A 23,505-nucleotide genomic window follows, 5' to 3' on the forward strand; every position below is an offset into this window, starting at 1 on the left:
CATCTGGAGGGCCGAAGTTTGGGGATGCCTGGTCTATACAGTATAGCCTACACACAGAGAGAGGTACTGTGCAGATGCAACCATGTCCCTCCTATGGAGTACATCTGACTCTCAATCACAACTGTTATTTACAGGACTCCTACTTATTTCTGCTGAACAACAAACAAATGTTTTGAGTTTTCTGTACATCACTTTAGGAACTTTAGGTGAAAGTCCATGGTAAATGAAAAATAAAATAATTATTGCCTCTATCTCAAAAGGGATCTTGACTTCAAATCATACTGCCTTTTTTGAAACACAGTAGAAGACTGGAGAGGCATGCCAAACTAACATATACCCTATATTTTTCCTGTGGTGTTATAGACTTCCTCAACCTGATGCCTTTCATCATGATCCATCCTAGATTTATTTAGCTCAAGCCTTTTTATTTAACTGTGCTCGATCTTTGCTAGGATACTAGGAACACCTGCCTGAAGTCACATGAGCAGACAACAGAACAAGTAATAAGCTTGGAAATTTTAACACTAAGAGCCCAGAAAGGGAACAGAAAGCCTCCATAAAACATTCCTCTGCAGTATACATTAACAAAGACAATAATAGCTATACCGAAATCTATTTCTAAAAGAAGAACTAAAATTCCTAGACTACTGTAGTATAAATATAAGAAAGAATGAATCTGCTTACTAGTTAAGAGAGCAGGGCAGCTTGGGTGTATTTCCTATCAACACTTTAGTTAATGTCATTTTTTTCCAGTTAACTGGTTCCTTGAGTAAATGTAAAGGTAAAGGGACCCCTGACCGTTAGGTCCAGACGCGAATGACTCTGGGGTTGCAGTGCTCATCTCGCTTTACAGTACTGGCCGAGGGAGCTGGTGTACAGCTTCCGGGTCATGTGGCCAGCATGACTAAGCCCGCTTCTGGCGAACCAGAGCAGCGCACGGAAACACCGTTTAGCTTCCTGCCGGAGCAGTACCTATTTATCTACTTGCACTTTGATGTGCTTTCAAACTGCTAGGTTGGCAGGAGCAGGAACCGAGCAACGGGAGCTCACACCGTCGCAGGGATTTGAACCGCCGACCTTCTGATCGGCAAGCCCAAGAGGCTCTGTGGTTTAGACCACAGTGCCACTCACGTCCCTTCTGGTTCCTTGAGTAAGATTCTTCTAATGGCGTCTTTTAACTAGAATTGAGTTTGATACATTTCTCCATGAGGTGACATAAACGGGATTGTTGCCTGGGATTTAAATACACAAACAGTGAGAAAGCTACTTTTTATGTTTTTGACCCCAAATACTGTCAACAGTCAATGAGATTTTTTAATCCAAATGAAGTAAAGAACTTCAGAATTTTAAGTTTTGATCATCTGCATTTCTGAAAAATCAAATGTTTAACATACTTTTGGATTTACTTATTTTGTTGTTGTTTTGTTTGTGGGAGTTACAGTGTAATGACAATACAACAATTGAAATCAATTGCCTACCAAATAATATATCTTGCATTGGAAAAGAATTACATTCAATTCACTAAACTAGGTAGGAGGTTTTTTGTGAGATATTTAGCCAAGGGTGTGCTTTAGCCAGGAAGACAAACTGCTTTAGAAGGTTCAGTCCTATTACCCCACCATAAAGCCACGCTACAGCAAATAATCTCTCCTACTTTCTATCAGTGCCAAAAGATGGGTGGGTACTTTGAGACAATGTGAATTTATGTGCAATGCAGCCTTCCTGGTGGAAAGAAATGTACAGCACTGCTCTTCTGCAACAGCCACTAGAAAGCAGTTCCCATCATTACAATAAAGAGATTGTCAGAACGATGAGGAATAGCAATGAAAATGGTCTAGTTCAAATACAGTGATTTTCTTATTAAAAGGTGAAAAGAATGCTTTAATTTTTAATTTAATCTTCAATAAAATGAAGAACTGACTCATCATAAAACAAGAACATAAACAAACAAACAAAAACTGCTGTTGAACCAACTGATAGTTGGCCCACTGTGAGCAATGCCTTGGAGTTCATCTGGGTTTCTCCTAATTGTCACTAAACACCAAGAGCACAGAAAAGTGGGAAACATTTTGACAAAATAAAATTCAGATGTTCCTTACGTTGCTGGAATACTGTTTCCATCCCAAGTTTTGAATGTGGAATTGGATAGGATAGCCTCACTTTTTACTTGCATCTACAGTGGCGATAGTGACCTTGCAAAACTTCAATAACACAGTTCTGGGCATTTCTAGACCCTTTTCAAGTGCAACTCAGTCATAAACTGGCAAATTCAAGCTGTACACAGAAAGTCGGTTAAGTGTTCTTGCACAACAAACTGGTTCCCCACCTTAACTCCTTAAAAAGCAACATCAGGGGAGCATAGCCAACCAACATCTACTTAGAGTTGACCCACTGAAAATAATGGTGCCAAGCTAGCCATATTTATTAATTTCAATGGGTCTACTCAGAGTAGGACTAGCACTGGATACAACCCAGACCTTCCTCAATGAATAAATTGACAAGAAAATGTGCTAGGAAGTACGGTTATAACAATTGCTTGATGCAAGGCCACGTTACCTTGCCATTAGAAAATCAGAATGAGTACTCAATAGTCAACATCTAACTCCTCATAAACATTATGCAGATGAGTCAAGATAAACGGTCAACCAACAGGTCATAGGGGCTGCTTTGGTGTGGTTCACTCCCATGTGTACAATTAAGCAGCTTGTAGTTGAGAGATTTTTCTTCATTAAACATTATATAAAAACTTTATATAGACAGTGGGTTATAAACATTCTTAAATAATTCCAGATCTTTCACAGGCTGCTGCTGCTCCGCCTGTGAGTACTGGGGAGGACCACTCCCCCTGAAGCCCATTTTCCATCTTGGGCCTAGGGGCAGGCCCCATACTCACCAACACAGCTTTATAAGGCTCCAATGAGGCCTCAAGTGTGTGGAGTGGGATGGATGTTTAGTCGGGTGTGGGCAGCTGTTTAATTTTGGTGTGTTTGTAACTTTTACTGTTTTTGTTTTTTATTGTTTTATTAGACCCGGAGGCAGATTCCACGGGGGGGGGGGGGATGCACTGGGACAACCAATCTTGGTGATCATGGGTACGAGGAGGAGTTACGCTAAGACCAGACCATGTCATTACTGAGAAGGCATGCTTAGTCGTTGTCTGAGGACTATCCCTGCCTCCGGGTCTGGTCTTGACTGGACGGATACTAGAATCAGCAAGGGATACCCACATGACCTGAAGGTTCTGCTGTGCAATGCCAGGTCAATGATCCATAAGACCACTGTCATCCATGACTTGATCGTGGATGGAGGACTTGACCTGGCATGTGTAACAGAGACTTGGTTGGATGAAGCAGATGGGCCTGTCCTTGCCACTGCTTGTCCACCAGGTTTCTCTTACGCACAGCAACCCAGGCCTTGTGGTCGGGGAGGGGGAGTTGCAGTGATTTTTAGGAAGTCATTAGTTTGCACCAGGCGTCCTACTAGAAAGACCCAGTTCTCTGACTGCATTTTCTGGAAGTTGAGCAATAGGGGCAGTACAGGATTCCTTTTGGTGTACTGACCTCCCTGCTGCACCAAGGATTCCCTGCCCGAGCTGCTTCAGGTCGTGGCGGGTGTTCTCCTAGTTTGGCTGTCCTAGGGGATTTTAACATCTACGCCGACACGACCTTACAAGGGGCTGCTTGGGAATTCATGGAAAGCATGGCCTCCATGGTTCTGTCCCTGAATAAGTCTGGGCCAACTCATAGCCGTGGGCATGCCTTGGACCTGGTGTTCACCTCTATGGATGTTGGTGATCTGACATTAAGTGAAAGTGAAACTAAAGAAGTGCCATGGTCAGATTACTTCCTGGTGCAACTGGACTTCTCCGTGACTCTTACCCTCCGCAAGGAGGTGGGACCGATTCGGATGGTCCGCCCCCGCCACTTAATGGATCCAAATGGTTTCCAGAAAGTGGTAGAGGATGTTTCATCCCATGCTGATGGCCTTTCAGTTGATTCCTGGTGGCCCGCTGGAATGTGGAATTAACCAGGGCTATTGACTGTTTGGCTCCGAAGCGCCCTCTCCGATTGCATGGAGCCCGGACAGCCCCATAGTTTTCCACGGATCTGAGGGCAATGAAACAATCGCTGAGACGGCTAGAGTGCCGGTAGTGGATAACTCATTCTGAATCTGACCGGACACGGGTTAGAGCTCAATGTCGAGCCTACCAATTGGTGATAGCGACGACAAAGAAGACTTTCTTCACCGCCTCTATTGCATCTGCGGAAAACAGCAGCAGGAGACTCTTTCAGGTGGTTCGCAATTTAGCGGAACCACCTGCTCCATCAGGGCCTAGTACAGGCCACATGATCTCCTGCAATGATTTTGCAAAGTTTTTTGCAGATAAAGTCGCTCAGATTCAGGAAGAGGTAGACTCCACCGTGGGAGCAGGGATGGGGCGGGAGAGTGCTAGAGTCCTGTCTAGTCAAGTTGTGTGGGATCAATTTCAATCTGTTACCTCCGAGGATGTGGACAGGCTGCTTGGACGATTGAAACCAACCACCTGTCTCCTTGATCCTTGCCCATCCTGGCTTATAAAAACTAGCCGGGAAGAGCTGGGCGATGGGCTCCGCAGCGTGGTGAATGCTTCTCTCTGTGAGGGAGCCTTCCCAGACCCACTGAAAGGCGGTTATCAAACCGCTTCTTAAAAAACCATCTTTAGATACGGCCAATATGGCCAACTATCGCCCAGTCTCAAATCTTCCATTCTTGGGCAAGGTGATTGAGCGAGTGGTGGCTGAACAACTCCAGGCACACCTGGAAGAAGCGGACCATTTGGATCCCTTCCAGTCGGGATTCATGCCTCATCATGGGACTGAAACTGCCTGTCGATTATCTCCGGCAGGTTAGGGACAAAGGTGAGAGCTGTTTCCTATTTCGGCTGGATCTCTCAGCGGCTTTTGATACCATCGACCACAACATCCTTCTGGACTGTCCAGAGGGGCTGGGAGCTGGGAGCACTGTTATACAGTGGTTCCGCTCCTTCCTCCTGGGCCGTGTTCAGAAAGTGGTGGGGGGGGATGAGTGTTCAGACCCCTGGGCTCTCACTTATGGAGTGGGTTCTGTCCTCTCCCCCACGCTTTTCAACATCTACATGGAGCTGCTGAGAGAGATCATCAGGGGGGTTGGGCTGGGTGTTCATCAATATGCGGATGATACCCAGCTCTACCTCTCTTTCAAATCAGAACCAGTGATGGCGGTGAAGGTCCTGTGTGAGTGTCTGGAGGCGGTTGGAGGCTAACAGATTGAGGTTGAATCCTGACAAGACAGAAGTACTGTTTGTGGGGGACAGGAGGCGAGTGGGACCAGGACAGCCTGGGAGTCACTTTGGACTCACATATGTCCATGGAGGCGCAGGTCAATTCTGTGTCCAGGGCAGCTGTTTAGCAGCTTCATCTGGTATGCAGGCTGAGACCCTACCTGCCCGTGGACTGTCTCACCAGAGTGGTGCATGCTCTAGTTATCTCCTGCTTGTACTACTGCAATGAGCTCTACATAGGGGTACCTTTGAAGGTAACCCGGAAACTAAAATTAATCCAGAATGCAGCAGCTAGACTGGTGTCTGGGAGCGGCCGTTGAGACCACATAACACCAGTCTTGAAAGACCTACACTGGCTCCCAGTACATTTCAACACAATTCAAAGTATTGGTGCTGACCTTTAAAGCCCTAAACGGCCTCGGTCCAGTATATCTGTAGGAGCGTCTCCACCCCCATCGTTCTACCCGGAAACTGAGGTCCAGCGCCGAGGGCCTTCTGGCAGTTCCCTCGCTGCGAGTAGCCAAGTTACAGAGAACCAGCCAGAGGGCCTTCTCGGTAGTGGCACCCACCCTGTGGAACGTCCTCCCACCAGATGTCAAAGAGAACAACCACCACCAGACTTTTAGAAGACATCTGAAGGCAGCCCTGTTTAGGGAAGCTTTTAATGTTTGATGGATTACTGTATTTTAATATTTTGTTGGAAGCTGCCCAGAGTGAACGGGGTATAATAATAATTATTATTATTATTATTATTATTATTATTATTATTATTATTATTATTTTCCGCCTATCCACAAGGTAAGTATCTTAAGTGAGCCATAGGAAGCAATAAATCTCTCACATTATCTCCAGTTCTTCCAACAAACCCTGTGGCACAGAACTAAGGGGTGTGGGTGTAGGTGTGTAACCATTTCACCATCAAACACAAGTCTATGAGATATCAAAAGTAAAACTGCTGTGACGCCTTCAAGACTACCTGATTATAGCATATGCTTTCATTAACTAACTGGAATCCACTAAATCAGATGCAGCAACCTATAAAGTACTGCATGTTAGCCTAAGAGGTAGTGGCCTGCCCAAGGGCACCCATTTTGCAAAGCAATGTAGAATATACAGTAGAACCTCGGTTTATGAACACCTCGGTTTACGAATTTTCGGTTTACGAACGCCACGGAACCATCTGGAACAGATTAATTCACTTTCCATTACTTTCAATGGGAAAGTTCACTTCAGTTTATGAACGCTTCAGTTTATGAACAGACCTCCGGAACCAATTACACCCATGCTTCGGGTTAAGTACGCTTCAGGTTGAGTATTCCGCGGACCCATCTGAAACGGATTAATCCACTTTCCATTACTTTCAATGGGAAAGTTCGCTTCAGTTTATGAATGCTTCAGTTTAAGTACTCCACGGACCATCTGGAACAGATTAATCCACTTTCCATTACTTTCAATGGGAAAGTTCGCTTCACTTTATGAACGCTTCAGTTTATGAACAGATCTCCGGAACCAATTGTGTTCATAAACCGAGGTACCACTGTATTCACTTTTTTAATTCAGAGAAACAAACAATCAGCTCAAATAAGGTTTACCACCACCCCCCCAAAAAAGTTGCATTGCTATGAGTTGTATTTACTATGGATACAAGTAAAAAGTGGTTTTCCCAGTAGTGATGTATGGAAGTGAGAGCTGGACCATAAAGGCTGATCGCTGAAGAATTGATGCTTTTGAATTATGGTGCTGGAGGAGACTTTTGAGAGTCCCATGGACTGCAAGAAGATCAAACCTATCCATTCTTAAGGAAATCAGCCCTGAGTGCTCATTGGAAGGACAGATCGTGAAGCTGAGGCTCCAATACTTTGGCCACCTCATGAGAAGAGAAGAATCCTTGGAAAAGACCCTGATGTTGGGAAAGATTGAGGGCACTAGGAGAAGGGGACGACAGAGGACGAGATGGTTGGACAGTGTTCTCGAAGCTACGAACATGAGTTTGACCAAACTGCGGGAGGCAGTGCAAGACAGGAGTGCCTGGCGTGCTCTGGTCCATGGGGTCACGAAGAGTCGGACACGACTAAACAACAACAACAAGTAAAAAGCATATATGGGCAGGGACTGGTTTGAGAAGGAAATGGTATAGGATGGGCCTAACTACAGAACAGAGCTAGAATAGTAGGGGTGCCCCTCACTTCAGCATGTGGCAAGCTCTTTTTACCATCGAGCCCAAGGAGAAAACTAGAACAGCTACTGCTATGGGAAGCAAGCAGAGCTCAGCATTCACACCTTTTAAGTCCAAAAATGGACTTAAAAGAACCTTCATCCCTCACTTTTCACATTTTCCAAATGCTGCTTGTGAATTAAGCATGAGTGAGGGAGAAATTTTAATTGTCGACTGGTGAGTTTTGAGGGAACTCCTGTAAAGCTCTGAAAACAGCCTACTGGAAAAAAACAGACCAAATTAATCTTATGTTAATCATTTTTACATAAGTTATGTTTCAATGACCATTTTCCACTAGAAAAAAGGAGGAAAAATCACACATTACGGATCCTAGCTTAAAGAGAGCTTAATGCAAATTCAAAGTCATTGCAACATTATGGAACATTTAAACGATCACTAGAAATGCTTCAAGGCATGTATTCATGGAACAGAATCACCAGGCATCATCATCATCTCCTTCTCACTATTGGTATACAATGGTACCTCGGTTTATGAACTTAATTCGCTCTTAAACCGAAACCGTTCTTAAACCGATGCACGCTTTCCCTAATGAGGCCTCCGGCCGCCAGTGCCCTTCCACCGTCCGGCTTCCGTTCTTAGACCGAGGTAAAGATCGCAAACCAGGACACTACCTCCGGTTTTGCAGAGTTCGTAAACCAAATTGTTCTTAAACAGGACTGTTCTTAAACAAGGTACCACTGTATATCCAAAGAATGGAATGTGTTGCACAATACTCAATTTTATAAATATGGTCTACGTGGGATGGTTTTTTTTTGGGGGGGGGGGCGGAAGAGAGGCAGTAAAACAACACTCTATAAACCAGTGAACAGCATTTCAAGGACTACAGACAACAATGCATGAAAGAAATTGAAACTTTACCATTGCACTGAGAGTCTCTTCCCAATCTGGTCTTTCACGGGGATGAATGCTTCTCTGAAGTTCTGGCACAAAATCATCCTCTTCTGCATGCAAAGAGGACTTCATCATCCTGGAGTAAAATGATGTAGTCATTAGATAAATTCCACATTTTGAGCAAGTTTTGATCATTTTGAACGTTATGATACTTTAAATGCACCTATCTCTTCTTGCGAACCTGCTCTATCTTTTTTCTTTTTTAAATTTCTAAACCTGTTTGTAAACTCTAGAAAGCTCTTATCCTAATAACAGCAATCAATTTCCAGAACTACTGTTTGAAACACATTTGTTCAAGGGAAGATTTGTTTTCAGGCTGCCTAACTTTAACTCACAGATCCATTAACTACACTACCATAATTTCTGCAGATGACACTTTAAGCCAACTTTGCAAATAAATCCACAAACGTCCATGTTAGTCTTCCTCTGCACAGTACATAATACATAACTTTTGTAAAATGTTTTTGCCTACTTAGTTACCTGCTGCAGGCCATGGAGCAAATGGCTGTTTAAAGCCTGCTATGTGGCATTCTTTCACCAAGTTTCACTTCTGTATTAATCAAGGGTTTTAGACTGTTGAATGTCCTGCTATGTGGCATTCTTCCACCAAGGTTTTACACTATACACATCTCCTTACACTATACACGTCTCTTAAAGTACTTCCCTTATAAATATGAATTTTCCAATTTTCTCTTCACAATTGTGAGGTAAAAGTAGATATATTAGACTTATTACACAGTGTGCTGGGGCCCAGCCTGACAATTTAATATTATTATTTTTTTACAGTAATTTCACCAGCATGAAATGGAAAAGAGGGGAGGTGGTATCTAGGCAATATATTGAACTGTACAACAGAAACGTCAACTCTGGTAAAATGGCAACACCACATACGTTCACGCTACCACAGATTAAAGAGTCATAAGTAGGTAGCATTCACAATTTAAAAGGTTTTTCAAAGATTCCTTCATGTTTTGTTTTCTTTAGTTTTGTTCCATTTATGTACATGCATCTTGCACAAGGTCTCTCAAACCGTTTCCAACCTTCAGGGGCTATAGACGACATAGGTATATTAATCACTGCCACATATGACAGTTATCTCCATTCTGGCAATGCTAAGACTCATGTCTATCTTAGGGCACATCACAGAATGCTGACAGATTGCCCCCGTCATGGTTTCTTAATGGGTTTGGACTTTTTGTATGAATTCAAATATGGTCATTTGGTGAACTAAGATTCTCACATCAGAAGGATACTTGTCCATTTGTAAAGTAGCCCATTCCTTCATATCTTCATTTATTACATGTCATGCTTGAGCTTAGTTATACTTCCCACAGGAGTCAGTAGGTAGTTTAATCTTATTGTTCCCCTTCTGGTTCAAATATAGGAGTTCTGACTACTGTTAATTATTTAGTTATGCAATACTTCTGCAGAGGATTTTTCATCCAAATTGATGAGATTCCAAGGCAATAGTTTATCTGCATAAAATTTTCATAAAGATCTGGACCTGGATTCATAAGCTAAAACTACAGATATTAAGTCTGAACAACTTGTGCCTTTTTGTCTTTAACCCCACAAATTGCTCCACAAGGTTGGGGGACCCTACAGAGCAGGTTTTGTGTATGTTGGAACTGCTGGAGAAGAGAAACTTTGAGTGATGCTACACATGAAGATTTCAATTGAGCAAGTAGGCAGACATAATTGGATGCCACTCAATATATACTGCTGCATTAGAAGAACAGGTATGTGATTGGTGCAGCCATCTCCTAGACTCCCTATCAGCAACATAAGGCCCTCAATCTCACTCAATGAGGCCACGCCCCCCACACCCCCACTGTGCCTTCATTACCTTCCAATAGCAATCACATCACAATATGCTTTCCTATTACAACAGAGCTGTCACCTTGCAAAAAGCAAAGTAAGAGAGATTGGCAGAAGCCCAACAACAGTGAATGGTGGCTAGGTGGCTGCCATTTCCAAAAACAATATGTAGTTTTAAAATTGTGTTTTATCCTTTTTCCCATATCTGGTAATGCCACTCAATTATTTCTTCAATTTCTTAATTAAAGGAAATGGATACAATCTTGCTAACAAACATGATACATTACATTTTTGTTCTCTGTTGTCTTTAGAACTGAATTCTCTTGTGCAAGGCCACTACTTAAAATCAATGTGGCTTGTTCAGAAGTTCCAGTTTCTCTGGAGTGTTCCCATTAATTTATATTCATATTTGAAGAGGTGACCTTTAAGACTACATAACTCATTAAGTCAAATAATGAAAGGGTATTAGTCACAGCTTCCTGTGCCCACTGGCTTGCATTATAACAAAATCAAACAAGAACAGTTAAGTCTTATTTCTGGTTGTCACAAATTTCCTTGTTTTTAGAGAGGACCTACATATCACTTGCATGCTTACATCCACATTAACACTCCTTGCCACTAGCCACGTGACTATCATTTCTTTAAATAAAACATTCAGGTGTCAGATGTCAAAACACACAGGTGTGAAGGACCTTTTACCAGCTTCAGCTGGTACAACAGAGGAGGCGTCTCACTGGCTAGTTATCAGCTACTTCCCTCACCTGAGAGATGGATGAGAGATGGGAAGGGGCCTCTAAGGCAGGGGTGAGTTAACTGGGTTACTGTTGGCAGTTTACATAGCTTGCTTTTTGAATAAGTAACACTTAACATATTAACCCTTCACAGACAAAGCCATGGTGCTTGCCACTTCACTGTTGGTCTTGAGGTGTGGTAGCAAGGAATCCTGTATGCATTGCTGTATGCAAGTCTCTTGATATAGCTCTTTTTTAAACTGCTGAATTTATTTATATTTTGGGGCAGAATATAATTATTGATTCATAAAGTAAGAATAAACTGCCTCAAGGTTTCTACAATCATGCGGTATACAAACCCAGTTAAATAAAATAAATTATCAACCTAATCCATAGCTGCCAAGTTTTCCCTTTTCTCGCGAGGAAGCCTATTCAGCATAAGGGAAAATCCCTTAAAAAAAGGGATAACTTGGCAGCTATGACCTAATCACTTCTGAAGGGCCTAGACTCTAGAGCCTAAGATCTAAAAATGGGTTCTCTCACAGTTATGTAAGTCTCACTTAAAACAATGGATCTTTCCATTCAGCCATTGGCAGGGAAGAGACAATGAGCCTTAGAGTTATTCTCAATCTCTTCCTGGATTCTATCCTAGCAAATTATCTGAAAAGAGGGTCCTAGCAACTGCACTACACTACTTCCCTGAAAATGCACTCTCTTTTTCAAGTATTGTTTTGCAAAAGATGGAAACTTGTTTCAATGCCTACCAAGGAATCTATTTAAACCAACTACAGTGGTACCTCGGGTTACAAATGCTTCAGGTTACAAATGCTTCAGGTTACAAACTCCACTAACCTCAGGTTAAGAACTTTGCTTCAGGAAGAGAATAGAAATCGTGCTCCGGTGGCACGGCGGCAGCAGGAGGCCCCGTTAGCTAAAGTGGTGCTTCAGGTTAATATCAGTTTCAGATTAAGAACGGACCTCTGGAACTAATTAAGTTCTTAACCAGAGGTACCACTGTACTATGAAAGAAAGGTCAAAGCTTTCTAGGTCTGCTGACAAAAAGAGAATAACTTTCTAGGCTTTGTCCTACTCTAAATATTCCAATAAACTTTTTCTGTCCAGTAATCTCCCAAGGGCAAGTCTAACCATCTTTAAATACAGAACATGAAATAACTGCAGTCCCAAATTTAACCTTGATATGCCAATCTACCGGTAGTGAAACACAAACACTGATTGAGACCCCTGTATCAGCAAAGCTATTTTTTGAATATACTGGTTACCAAGGTAATCCTGAGAGGATCCCTTGATTAAATGATTTCAATATGATTTTCACTGTATTCTCCCTCCCACTCCTTTTGCTATCCACATTAACAAAATACTTGGCTCTAAAACTAGTTTTGAAGCAGATTTGTGGAAGCACAGGTATATTTCATCTTGAAATGTACCTTCCTTATATAGCCTCATGCATGTACTGTACTTTTTGATCCTGTAATGTTTGTTCCATTTGGCTGTCTACCATCCAGTGTGATGGCTAACTGGATATGACCAAAGTAACTAGCCTGTGCTAACGTTTGTCTGCTTATTGTTAAGTGAACACTTCTGAGGTTAACTTCTCTATGAACAGGCTGAAAATATTCAAAATGGAAAATGGTAATATTAATAAATCTTCCACTAAAGAAAATAAGTAAAATTTGCTGTCTTTTCATATGTGAGCCACTCTGTGATCTTTGGATGAGGGGTGGTATACAGATTTAATAAATAAATAAAACAAAAATACTCCTCAATCATTCCTGGAAAAGCAAAGTGCAGACTGGATGTGGGAAGACTCTGCATCCTATTTTACAATATTCTTTGTTGCTTTTACTGCAACTGACTAACACAGCAACCCCTTTTGCACTTATTTATGTCATTTATACCCCCTCTTTCCTCTGAGGAGCTCAATGTGGCATACGTGGTTCTCTAGCAAGTCCGTTTTACCCTCACAACAACCCTGTGAGGTAGAATAGGTTGAGAGATAGTGGCTGGCCCAAAGTCACCCAGTGAGAGTGCCATGACTTAGTGATATGAACCAAGGTCTCCTGGGGCCTAGTCAGATATACTCGCCACTGCAATTCACTGCTCTCAATAAGAAGAAATGATGTTCTGGATTTATCTAGATCAGGCATCCCCAAACTGCGACCCTCCAGATGTTTTGGCCTACTACTCCCATGACCCCTAGCTAACAGGACCAGTGGTCAGGGAAGATGGGAATTGTAGCCCAAAACATCTGGAGGGCTGAAGTTTGGGGATGCCTGATCTAGATGGTCATAAAAGAAAACACGTTCTTAATGTTCAATGCTGTTTGTGCACAGGGGAAGGCAATTTCAGGAGACCTATGATTACACCTGTGTCAGCCTATTACCTCTCTTAAGCATACGGTTATGCTCATTAAACATACTGAACGATATAAAAAACAACCCTGAATTCAATACCGAAGGTCGCTCAAGTTATCATCCAGTTGCTTCTTGTCATGCATGCAACTGGGTAAGAATTTAATACTAATTACTATGATTCCTTGAAATGCTCAAGTCTTTATGACAAGGTATTAAAGTTTTACTAAATTCCAATTAATAGACTGATGGAAGGGGGAGGTAAAACAATACCCTGGTAATAAATCAGTAGCTTAGTTTTAAGAGGGCAAGTCTTAATTCACATTCCCCTCCTATTGGTTGCAAATTAAAACAACCTACTTTCAAGAGGATTTGGCCATTAGCAATACGCTTAACTGCAAGCCACTAACCTGATTGCCCACAAAAGCAGAACAGACACAAATGCAGAGGTTGAAATTTCCCCTGAGCTGTCTTCCCACGCAACACAGCAAACAAACATAAGGGAAAGTGCTACTTATGAAGAAAGATGTGTAAGGTCACCTCAAAGAGATATTTGGAAGATCACTATCGAATGCATAAGTCAGTCTGTTTTCCTTCTTTTGCTACGACAAATAACCCTGAGGGTGCATTCCAAAAAGCCTACCTCAATTCAGTTCACATCCATTTGTATCGTGAACAGAAAACCTGCCCTGGCCACAAAGTGTAACACTTCTTTTCCCCCCTAATGGTCCTTCTCATTTCTATTAGTCCCACATTAATGCCATCCATGGTGCAAATAGTGCAAGAGAAGTTGGAGGGCATTTCTCTGGTGACATGTGTGAAAACAACAACACCTGGATGTGTTTTGCTAGCTAAGAAGGATGAGACCAATGATCACAGCAATGTCACAAGGCATGACATTGCACCACCATCACTAGCAGATATGCTAGCACAAATATTTGAGATCAAGATGCCAGTTAGGTTAACATTTCTCTCCAATCCACACTGCCTTGTGCTAGAGGCAGACATATTTCAATATGACCCTTTTAATTATTCTGAGTTGTACTGTGGATAATGAAAATGTTTTCCTGAGCAGAAATAAAAAACTTCAAAGCCTTGGGACTGCATATTACAGACCCAATTCACAACGCTTAAAAAAAATTTTTTAAAAAAAGTGGAGGGGGAGAGGCTAGGATCATTCTAACTGGTCCATGGGTACTTAAATAATTTCACTTGAAAGCCTGGAATGTAGCATAGAATAGTAACTGTCATGGTTGGCCCTGTTTTTATCTTTGAAAAAAATTATCTCAGAACCCATTAAAAAGTGCTAGAAGAACAATCATTTATGCTGATGCTAGTGAAGGAAAGCAAATAATGAACTGGCCCTGCTATTAGCCTTACACAAGAAATGAGGCATTGTTGAAAGCAAACTGAGGCAGTCTTCATTACTTAAAAGAAACTAAGGAAAACAGGCATAACCAATTTGTTTCAAGCTCAGGATTAATTTATTAATTGGATCAGGAAAGTTTGAGAAATCAACAAGAACAATATTTTCAGAAAAATTAACAGCTAACAATTAAGTTATGCAAATATAAATGTGCAGAAGTAATTCCTGTTCCATTTTCCCAAGTACATAATTTCTTATGGCCGCATTAAAGATTTCAACCAAAGAAGGCCCAGTTCGTAGTTCACATTCATGTTGCAAAATGGACTGGCCATTTCCCTCACTAATAGCCCTTTCAAACTAATGCACTAAAAGTTTCTGGACCACAAAAAATGTACTAGCCTGCTTACAAGACCACTAACAAATATAGTTATTTGTGACATAATTAAACGCCTGAAAGAACAGAACAAACCACTTTGCTGTTTGCAATGTGTTCCCTACTTGGTTTCACAAATTTTTACCACCCAGGGGTTATTTTATAAGCCAATTTTAATTAATTATTTTATGGCATTTATATTGTGCTTTAAAAATATCATTTCTAAGCAATGTATATACAAACATTTGCCATACGAAGAATAATAAAAATTCATCGTAAAACCAAACATAAACCCAAACCCTACAATGCAAACTGTAACTGCCAGCCTCCCTGCAAATGTAATAAAGAAAAGCAGCCCAGAAAGTAGCCTGGTAAACTAGTTTCTAAAACAGCAGAAGGAGATTATAAGAATAATGTCACAACCACTAAATTGATATGCATAAAGGAGAGTGGGAACATGTGAAGAAAAAAACAATCTGAAAGAAAAAACACACTTGACAAGAAAAAGAATGAGCCATTTTGGGTCATTCAGGCAGTCTACGGCAGGCTTCCTCAAACTCGGCCCTCCAGATGTTTTGAGACTACAATTCCCATCATCCCTGACCACTGGTCCTGCTAGCTAGGATCATGGGAGTTGTAGGCCAAAAACATATGGAGGGCCAAGTTTGAAGAAGCCTGGTCTACGGGTAGGTCAAGGAACAATTTTCACAGAATATAATTTCCCAAAAACATCGTTAGCATGTTTTATTATTTACTACAGAAAAATGGTCCACTTGCACATCAGGTTACAGGAAAACTTATTGGAACTGCTGTATGTCTAGAGCAGTTAGTGGTGATGAGCGAAGTGCCAGGACTTTTAAAATGTGATCAATTATCTATTGTAGCTTCCTGCTAAGACCAAAACCAATAGTGAATCATGAGTTAATTAATACCAGGATATCTCATGCTAATCTGATATTCACTCAACAGATTATTATTATTATTATTATTATTATTATTATTATTTTATTATACCACCACCCTTCATACAAGAATCACACGGTGGTTTGCTATATAAAACACGAAAATGCATAACATGGTAACAAACAAAAACAATTCCCCCCCGCCAGTTTCAAAGGTCATATATTGTTTAAGTAAAGGTAAAGGTAAAGGGACCCCTGACCATTAGGTCCAGTCGTGACCGACTCTGGGGTTGCGGCGCTCATCTCGCATTATTGGCCGAGGGAGCCGGCATACAGCTTCCAGGTCATGTGGCCAGCATGACAAAGCCGCTTCTGGCGAACCAGAGCAGCACACGGAAACGCCGTTTACCTTCCCACTGTAGCGGTCCCTATTTATCTACTTGCACTTTGAGGTGCTTTCGAACTGCTAGGTTGGCAGGAGCTGGGACCGAGCAACAGGAGCTCACCCCGTCGCAGGGATTCGAAACACCGACCTTCTGATCGGCAAGCTCTAGGCTCTGTGGTTTAACCCACAGCGCCACCTGCGTCCCCATTAATTAATTAATTAATTAATTAATTAATTAGCCAAAGGCTACTTGCAAATTGCAACATACCTCAATATAATAAGCAGTTCTATTAGTAATTCACAGCAGGAGGAAAAGCAACATTTGAGAGAAGAGGGGCATTCGTGAAAATTGTTACTCCTTTTCGATATTTACTTCTGCAGTTACCGTATTTTTCCGTGTATAACACGCCCCTGTGTATAAGGGGACTGCAAATTAAGAAAACGGGGAGAGATTGCTGAGAGTTGTTGAGCTTTTGGGGGGAAGGATTGCCGAAAAGAGCTCACCTGTTGGAGCTACGCTGCCACTTGCATCCATCTCAAAAAGCCAGCTATCGTCTGTCCCCTCACCAGCAGAAACCACCAATCGCCCTCCCAATTGCTGCAGCGACAGCCAATCAGCAAGAGCCCTTGCTGCAGCCATCAATAACACGCCCAAGAGTCACAGACAATCTCTGGCTCACGGAAGCAACCAGTCCCAGGTCACTCCTATGCACTACTCGTGTATAAGACGACCCCAAATTTTAACATTATTTTTAAATTAAAAAATCCTCGTCTTATACACGGAAAAGTATGGTAGTTTCCCTACTGCAATTCCATCATTTCTATGTAAATATAATAATATATGATTTCTTCCCACACACTCCTGCTATTCTACCTGAACTTTAAAAGAAACCTAGGCCATAAAAGTACTGTAGTTGATATTCAGATAATGGAAGCACCTTATTTATAATAACTGTTTCTTGCATGCTTAGCAACAAATAGCTTGCACAAAACAAACTCAACATGTACCGAACAAAGTTTTTAAACTACTTCCTTACAGCATTAGCAATATAAGTATTGTTCCAAGCAATGATTCTGCATAAATCATTGTGAAAGATGCATTCTGTCTTAAAGGTAGGAATTGCCAGCAACGCTTCTAAGAGAGTAATTAGAAAAGAATAATGGCTATAGCTCCTCTAATGAATCCTTGATTTGATGGGGGGGGGATTATGAAGCTGTCCCCACTCGCAACCATCCATATTGATATTATACCCATAACTTTTTAATAACTTGTATATAACCTATAGGAGCAGGCCTATGAAATTCTATGTAATAACATCCAATGGTTCCAGATCTTCACAACTTAATACCAGTTTTCAGACTAAAGTCTATTCTCTCCTGTGAGTCACTAGTTCAGAATTATATTAATCTGCACTGTAACCAAGAATGAAGTGTTAGATTTAAGAAGCAGCTGCTTGCCAGCTGGCACATCCATCCATATTTTACCACACACAGTAAGTAGCTAAGGATTCTCAAATTACTCCATCCTCAACCTATTTTCTTATTATGGTGAACTATATATTCTGCCATCAGACTATTGCCTCCTCTAAAAATAATGTAGAGAATCTGTAGTTTTCTATACTCTTAAAACATTAAACTGTCAAAATTAACTGTCAGAGGAGCTCCATAGCTTTATTCTTATTCAGCTGTTTGTCACAGAGAGAAACCTGGTACAAAACCAAAACTGGACCTGATGGTCAGGGGCCTTTATGGTACCTTGGAGTCAGAAAATCAAATTTACCTAACTTCAGTCTGTTTGCCTCAGTTCCTTCTTTATACTGATTTATTTCACTTATCCCTTTGCCCAATTTACCATATTTGGAGAAATGGTCGTTGTAAATATACTGCCCCTGAGAATAAGTGATGAATTTTAAACAAAACAGTTTATGAACCTACTTTCTGTTTGCAATCATATAGAAAAGCTTTTTTGGGCTCAGAAGCTCTAATGTCTTAAACATAAGCTTTTGGAACTCCACAAGGGTTGCACACATTTGCCTTTTAATGAACTATTTCCATTATCTCAATATATTTGCTACATTCACATATCATACCATTCCACAGTTTTAGAGTGAGATGCATGAGCCGGAATGATCCTCCCATTTAGGGCTGCCATACATCCAGAATTTCCCAGACATAGCCAGGATATGACTGTCAGAAAGTGTCCAGGCGCAAATTGCCCAAATGTCCGGACATATGGCAACCCATGTCAGAAGTCTGTATTTAGGCGAATTTCCTTAAAAATAGCTCAAAAAATTAATGCTCAACAACTTTGGGCAAAAAAAAACCCTTTATGTCCAGATTTCCACTTTTTGAAATATGGCCACCCTACACCCATTGGCATGCACCCCTCCCCTGGCCAAGAGTACTTTGGCTATGTTGACTTTCAGTTTCTTCTAGCCTTGGCTTGCCTTTGCATGACAACCAGGTGAACCCCAATCTTTTTGGAACCAGGCACACATTTGGAAATCTAAAGGACTGCCATGGCCACAACAAACACCCATTTCACAGTAGAAAAGTTGTCAATTCTCAGAAGCCCCAAACAAATAAAATTCATATTTAAAAAATGAGAGGTGCAGGAGTGCTTTTTCATCAGGGCCGCTCCTACGGCAAGGCTGGGGGGCACAGGGCTGCCAGAGGGGCACCGTGCTGCGGCGCCCGCAGCAGCCACACAGCGGGCGCTGGGAAACGGGGCGGGGGGGCCGCCAGAGGGATCTTCGCACCACGGCGCCAGGGCACCAGATATGCTTAAAACGGCCCTGTTTTTCAGCATACTAGGATCTCAGGCTGATTACAAACTCTAGTCACTTTTAAAAGGAAGTCATCTTTGAATGATGAAATATAAAACTAGCTTGTTGAAACTAACTAAAGTTAGATATTATCACTATCTCAGGTTCAGGTAGGGGAAACTGAAATTAAATGTTGCCCAAGTCCTTTTCCTGACTAGGCGGGAGTGAAGTGGGGAACACAGGAGCCTGAGGCTCAATTAGGTTCTTTTCAGCTCATACATGTTGCACAAAAATGTGGCTTAGCACATCCTTCCCCAACTCAGGCTCCCCGGAAGATAATTGATTACAATTCCCACCAGATAATGAAGGTTGTAGTCCAGAACATCTAGAGACCCAAGGCTGGGAAAGGCTGCCTTGTCTTAAAGAAGCTTTCTAGTATCAATGCATTATCTTCAGGGATTCTAATGCAATCCTTTCGCCTTTAACAGTATTAAAAAAACAAATACTATGGAAGATGAGCCAGTTTTTCTATTGAATGCTCTTATGCAACTGATCCCATTTTAAGGAGTTTAGACTTTAAAGCCATGATTGGTGAGTAGTCAGGATATCTGCAGTACTGTTTTGGCCCATATTAACCTCCCATTTTTATTTATGCTTTTTTAAGATCTGAAGAAAAGGCCTTGCTATGATTCCATTCAATGCATGAAAGGAGGGTGGGGTGCCAATGGGTTATGTTATTGCCCTGTAGCTTTAGAACAAGTTATGCCAGGAGGTACACCTGTATCATTGGTTGAGTTCAGGCACAGACAAGAATACTATTCTCTCATGTATGGCATCTGTTACTAATATAGCAGTGCACAGAAGAGTAACTACAGTATTATCATTACTAGTGCTTAGTGAATAAACACAACATTAGACAAATTAGCCCGCCCTAGATGAAAGAGCAAACCTGAAGAGACTTTCGTCAGCTAGACACTGAAATCCCTGCCCAGATAATTCAATACAATGGCTTGAGATGGAGGTGTGGTAGAGGAGAACTATCTGTCATTTACATGTAGTAGAAGCACCAGTGATTCTAGGTAAAGAGATGTTCTTTTATGTGTAGTTTCAGGACATAATAGATTTCACTTGGTTCTTTGTTTCTTACTTGAAAACTGGTTTTTAAAAAATAAAAATAAAAAATACCAGTATCTGGGTGGGTCAGCTCTACAAGTAGTACATGCATTTAGTGTCTGGATTTGTTTAACACAGCCACAACAAAAACTAGAAATTGTTATCCAATTATACATTGTATACCTCCCCAAAAGGTATGGAGAAGTTGGGGGATGCATTTCTTTTCTCTGACAATTTACAGACACAAAAAGGGAACTATATTTAATTAATTTTATCCTGCTGTATTTCTCACCAGGTTCATTTTACAACTGCTTGTCAACTTCTCAGGTAATGCTGTTTGCCTTTGACCTGAAAAATCCTTGCTGGATTTCCAGAAATGTGCTGTTTCTAAATGGGCCCTTTATTAACCTATATTAACAGATCTTTATGCACTAATTGTGATATACTATATATTAAATATCCTAAGTAAGTCCAAGACTGGATCCCACTGAACATTCTGTGTTATAATATCATTAACTGTCAAAACTAATGCATACCAAAAAGACTTATTTTTATCAAACTGCCTTGTTTTCGTATCTTCAGCCTCTGGCTTTTTATTTGAAACAGACGTCTTGGCATCTTTTAAAATTTCACTCTTCAATCTGCTCTTTGGTCCAATCAACATCACATTTCTTCCTCCACTCCCCAAATTTTTTTTACCTTCTTGAGTACACCACCACCACATTTTTTTTCTTAGATTATCAAACTGTCATCTGTATTATTCTGCAAAAACTGTTTTAGTTTATATTTCTTGCTATCTTCTCCCTGCTGAAAAAAAAAAGATTGTTCCTCTGTTCCTGTTTGGCTCAATCTTTCTTCAGCACTCTGATACTGTCAGTCATTCTTGTCTTACTGAATTTCTTGCAAGTTTGGGATCTTTTTCTTATCAGAACATTCACTCTTTTTTTGTAGATCTGTTCAGGGCACGCCATTCTCCATTCTTTCCACTCCAGTGGAAAGTGTGTGATTCCTGCCCCTTATTATTTCCATTTGTATTTTCCATTTGTACTTTTACTTAATCCCCTGGTTTCAAGTGCCATTTTTATGTTGACTATATCCCATTACACCCTTCTTCCTGCTATATCTGTATCTATTTGACCGTTTTCCATGTCCAGAATTTTCATCTGAATTTTAATGTGCCCATGACAGAATACTTAGTTATGCTTAATGTATATTGTTATATTTTATTTAAACTACTTAGGTTTTATGAATAAGCTGCCTATAAATTATGTTAGATATATAAATAAAATGCTCCACTCTTTTGCTACTCTAATTCTATTACAAAACTTTGTCATTTCTGTCATCATAATATACAGTGATACCTCGGGTTACAAACACCTCGGGTTAAGAACTTTGCCCCAGGATGAGAACAGAAATTGTGCGGCGGTGGCGGGAGGCCCCATTAGCTAAAGTGAGAAATAGGCACAAATGCTGAGGATGGCACGGAAAATCCATTTTTGTTGTGCCATACTTGCTTACAAGCAGGCTTCAAGATTTGATTGCCACACCCACCATGGCAACTGTGCTACAGCCCTCCTGTGTTCATTATGAGCAAATAGGCTTTCTTGCAACTATGAAATGGTAGAGGCAAGTGCAACACAGAAAGCTGCTTTATACTGCAGCCATTGGTCTATCTAGCTCTCGAGGGTTTCAGGAACGGGTCTCTCCAGACCCGACCTGGGGATGCAAGGGATTGAACCTGCACCTTCCATATCCAAAGCAGATGCCCTACCGATTGAGCTACAGCCCTTTCCCAAAGTTCCAAAGTGGGTAGGAAAGTTGGAGGTTGTCTATTCACTCTGAGATGGGACAGATCCTTCAAGTCACTCATGCACTGTGATTGTCTCAGAGCAGCCAAACCAGAGGGGGCTGCTTTGCTGCTTGGAGGTGGGCACCTAGTGTGCCTTATCTCAGTGCACCAAGCCCTCTGCCATGCTTTCCCATGAGAAAGGGTTTGGTTCATCTGTTTCTGGATAGAGGTTCTTGGGGAGGTCTTATTGGAAAGGTTGCAAAGTGGGAGCTGGTGAATTCAGGCAAAAACTATGGACATTTGTTTTTAGACAGCATTTGAATCAAATGTACAATGTTCATTACTGATACTTGTACTGTAATGTAGTATATAGCAACTTACACTGTAATGCATTCAAGAGTTTCAGAGGTAGTGCTGGTTGCAATGAAGCTCCTGACAATAATTGACCAAGTTACTCTGATATCACAGTGCAGAATGCCTTATGAAATGAGGGCCATAGGTAACAATCATGAGAGGCCTGGCATCTAATCAATGAGGATGAGAAGTGGTCCACACTAGAGGACCAAGGAAAATAGATGGACAAAGGGGAAGTATCAGAGATTGAAACAAACTGGAAACGAGAACTAACAAAGAGGTGCAGAAATTGCCAGAAGCTACTTCAGGTCACATATTGATTTGAGATGGTCAACTTAAATCTTTGGCTGCATGCCTCTAGCTCTCTACTTATTATTATAAAACTTTCCTATCCGCATATCCTGCTACCTGATCAAAATATTGCTTCCAAGAATCATGAACCAATGTCAACCAATATTTAGATTCTGGCTTCGGTTCTCTTGTCATTCCCTAAATAAATAAATGCTAATACTAATAATTTTATTATTTGTACCCCACCCATCTGGCTGGGTTTCCCCAGCCACTGGTCTGCTTCCAGCAGAATATAAAAACATAATAAAACGTCAAATGTTAAAAACTTCCCAATACAGGGCTGCCTTCAGATGTCTTCTAAAAGTTGTGTAGTTCTTTATCTCCTTGACACCTGATGGGAGGGCGCTTCACTGGGAGGGTGCTACCGTCAAGAACGCCCTCTGCCTGGTTCCCTGTAACTTCATTTCCCGCAGTGAGGTAACCACCAGAAGACCCCCAGAGGTAGACCTCAGTGTCCGGGCTGAATGATGGGGTTGGAGACGCTCCTTCAGGTATACTGACCTGAGGCCATTTAGGGCTTTAAAGGTCAGTACCAACACTTTGAATTGTACTCGGAAACATACTGGGAGCCAGTGAAGATCCATTGGAACCATGTTATTTGGTCCCAACAGCCACTCCCAGTCACCAGTCTAGCTGCCACATTCTGGATTAGTTGTAGTTTCCGGGTCACCTTCAAAGGGAGCTCCATGTAGAGCTCCATGGTAGTCCAAGCAGGAGATAACCAGAGCATGTACCACTCTGGCGAGATAGTCCGCAAGTAGGT

General features: G+C 41.4%; 1 protein-coding gene across 5 annotated transcripts in view; it reads right to left on the reverse strand.

Moving 5' to 3' along the window:
* ARHGAP32 (Rho GTPase activating protein 32) overlaps positions 1-23,505 on the reverse strand; it is a 217,028-nt gene that overhangs the window by 121,953 nt on the left and 71,570 nt on the right. For all 5 annotated transcript variants that reach the window (XM_060268467.1, XM_035139369.2, XM_035139370.2 and 2 more), the window contains exon 2: positions 8,394-8,502. In XM_060268467.1, coding sequence (XP_060124450.1) covers positions 8,394-8,502 — 109 coding nt within the window. The remainder of the gene's footprint in view (positions 1-8,393; positions 8,503-23,505) is intronic.

This window comes from Zootoca vivipara, chromosome 15 (genome assembly GCF_963506605.1).
Source record: "Zootoca vivipara chromosome 15, rZooViv1.1, whole genome shotgun sequence".
Lineage (NCBI taxonomy): Eukaryota > Metazoa > Chordata > Lepidosauria > Squamata > Lacertidae > Zootoca > Zootoca vivipara.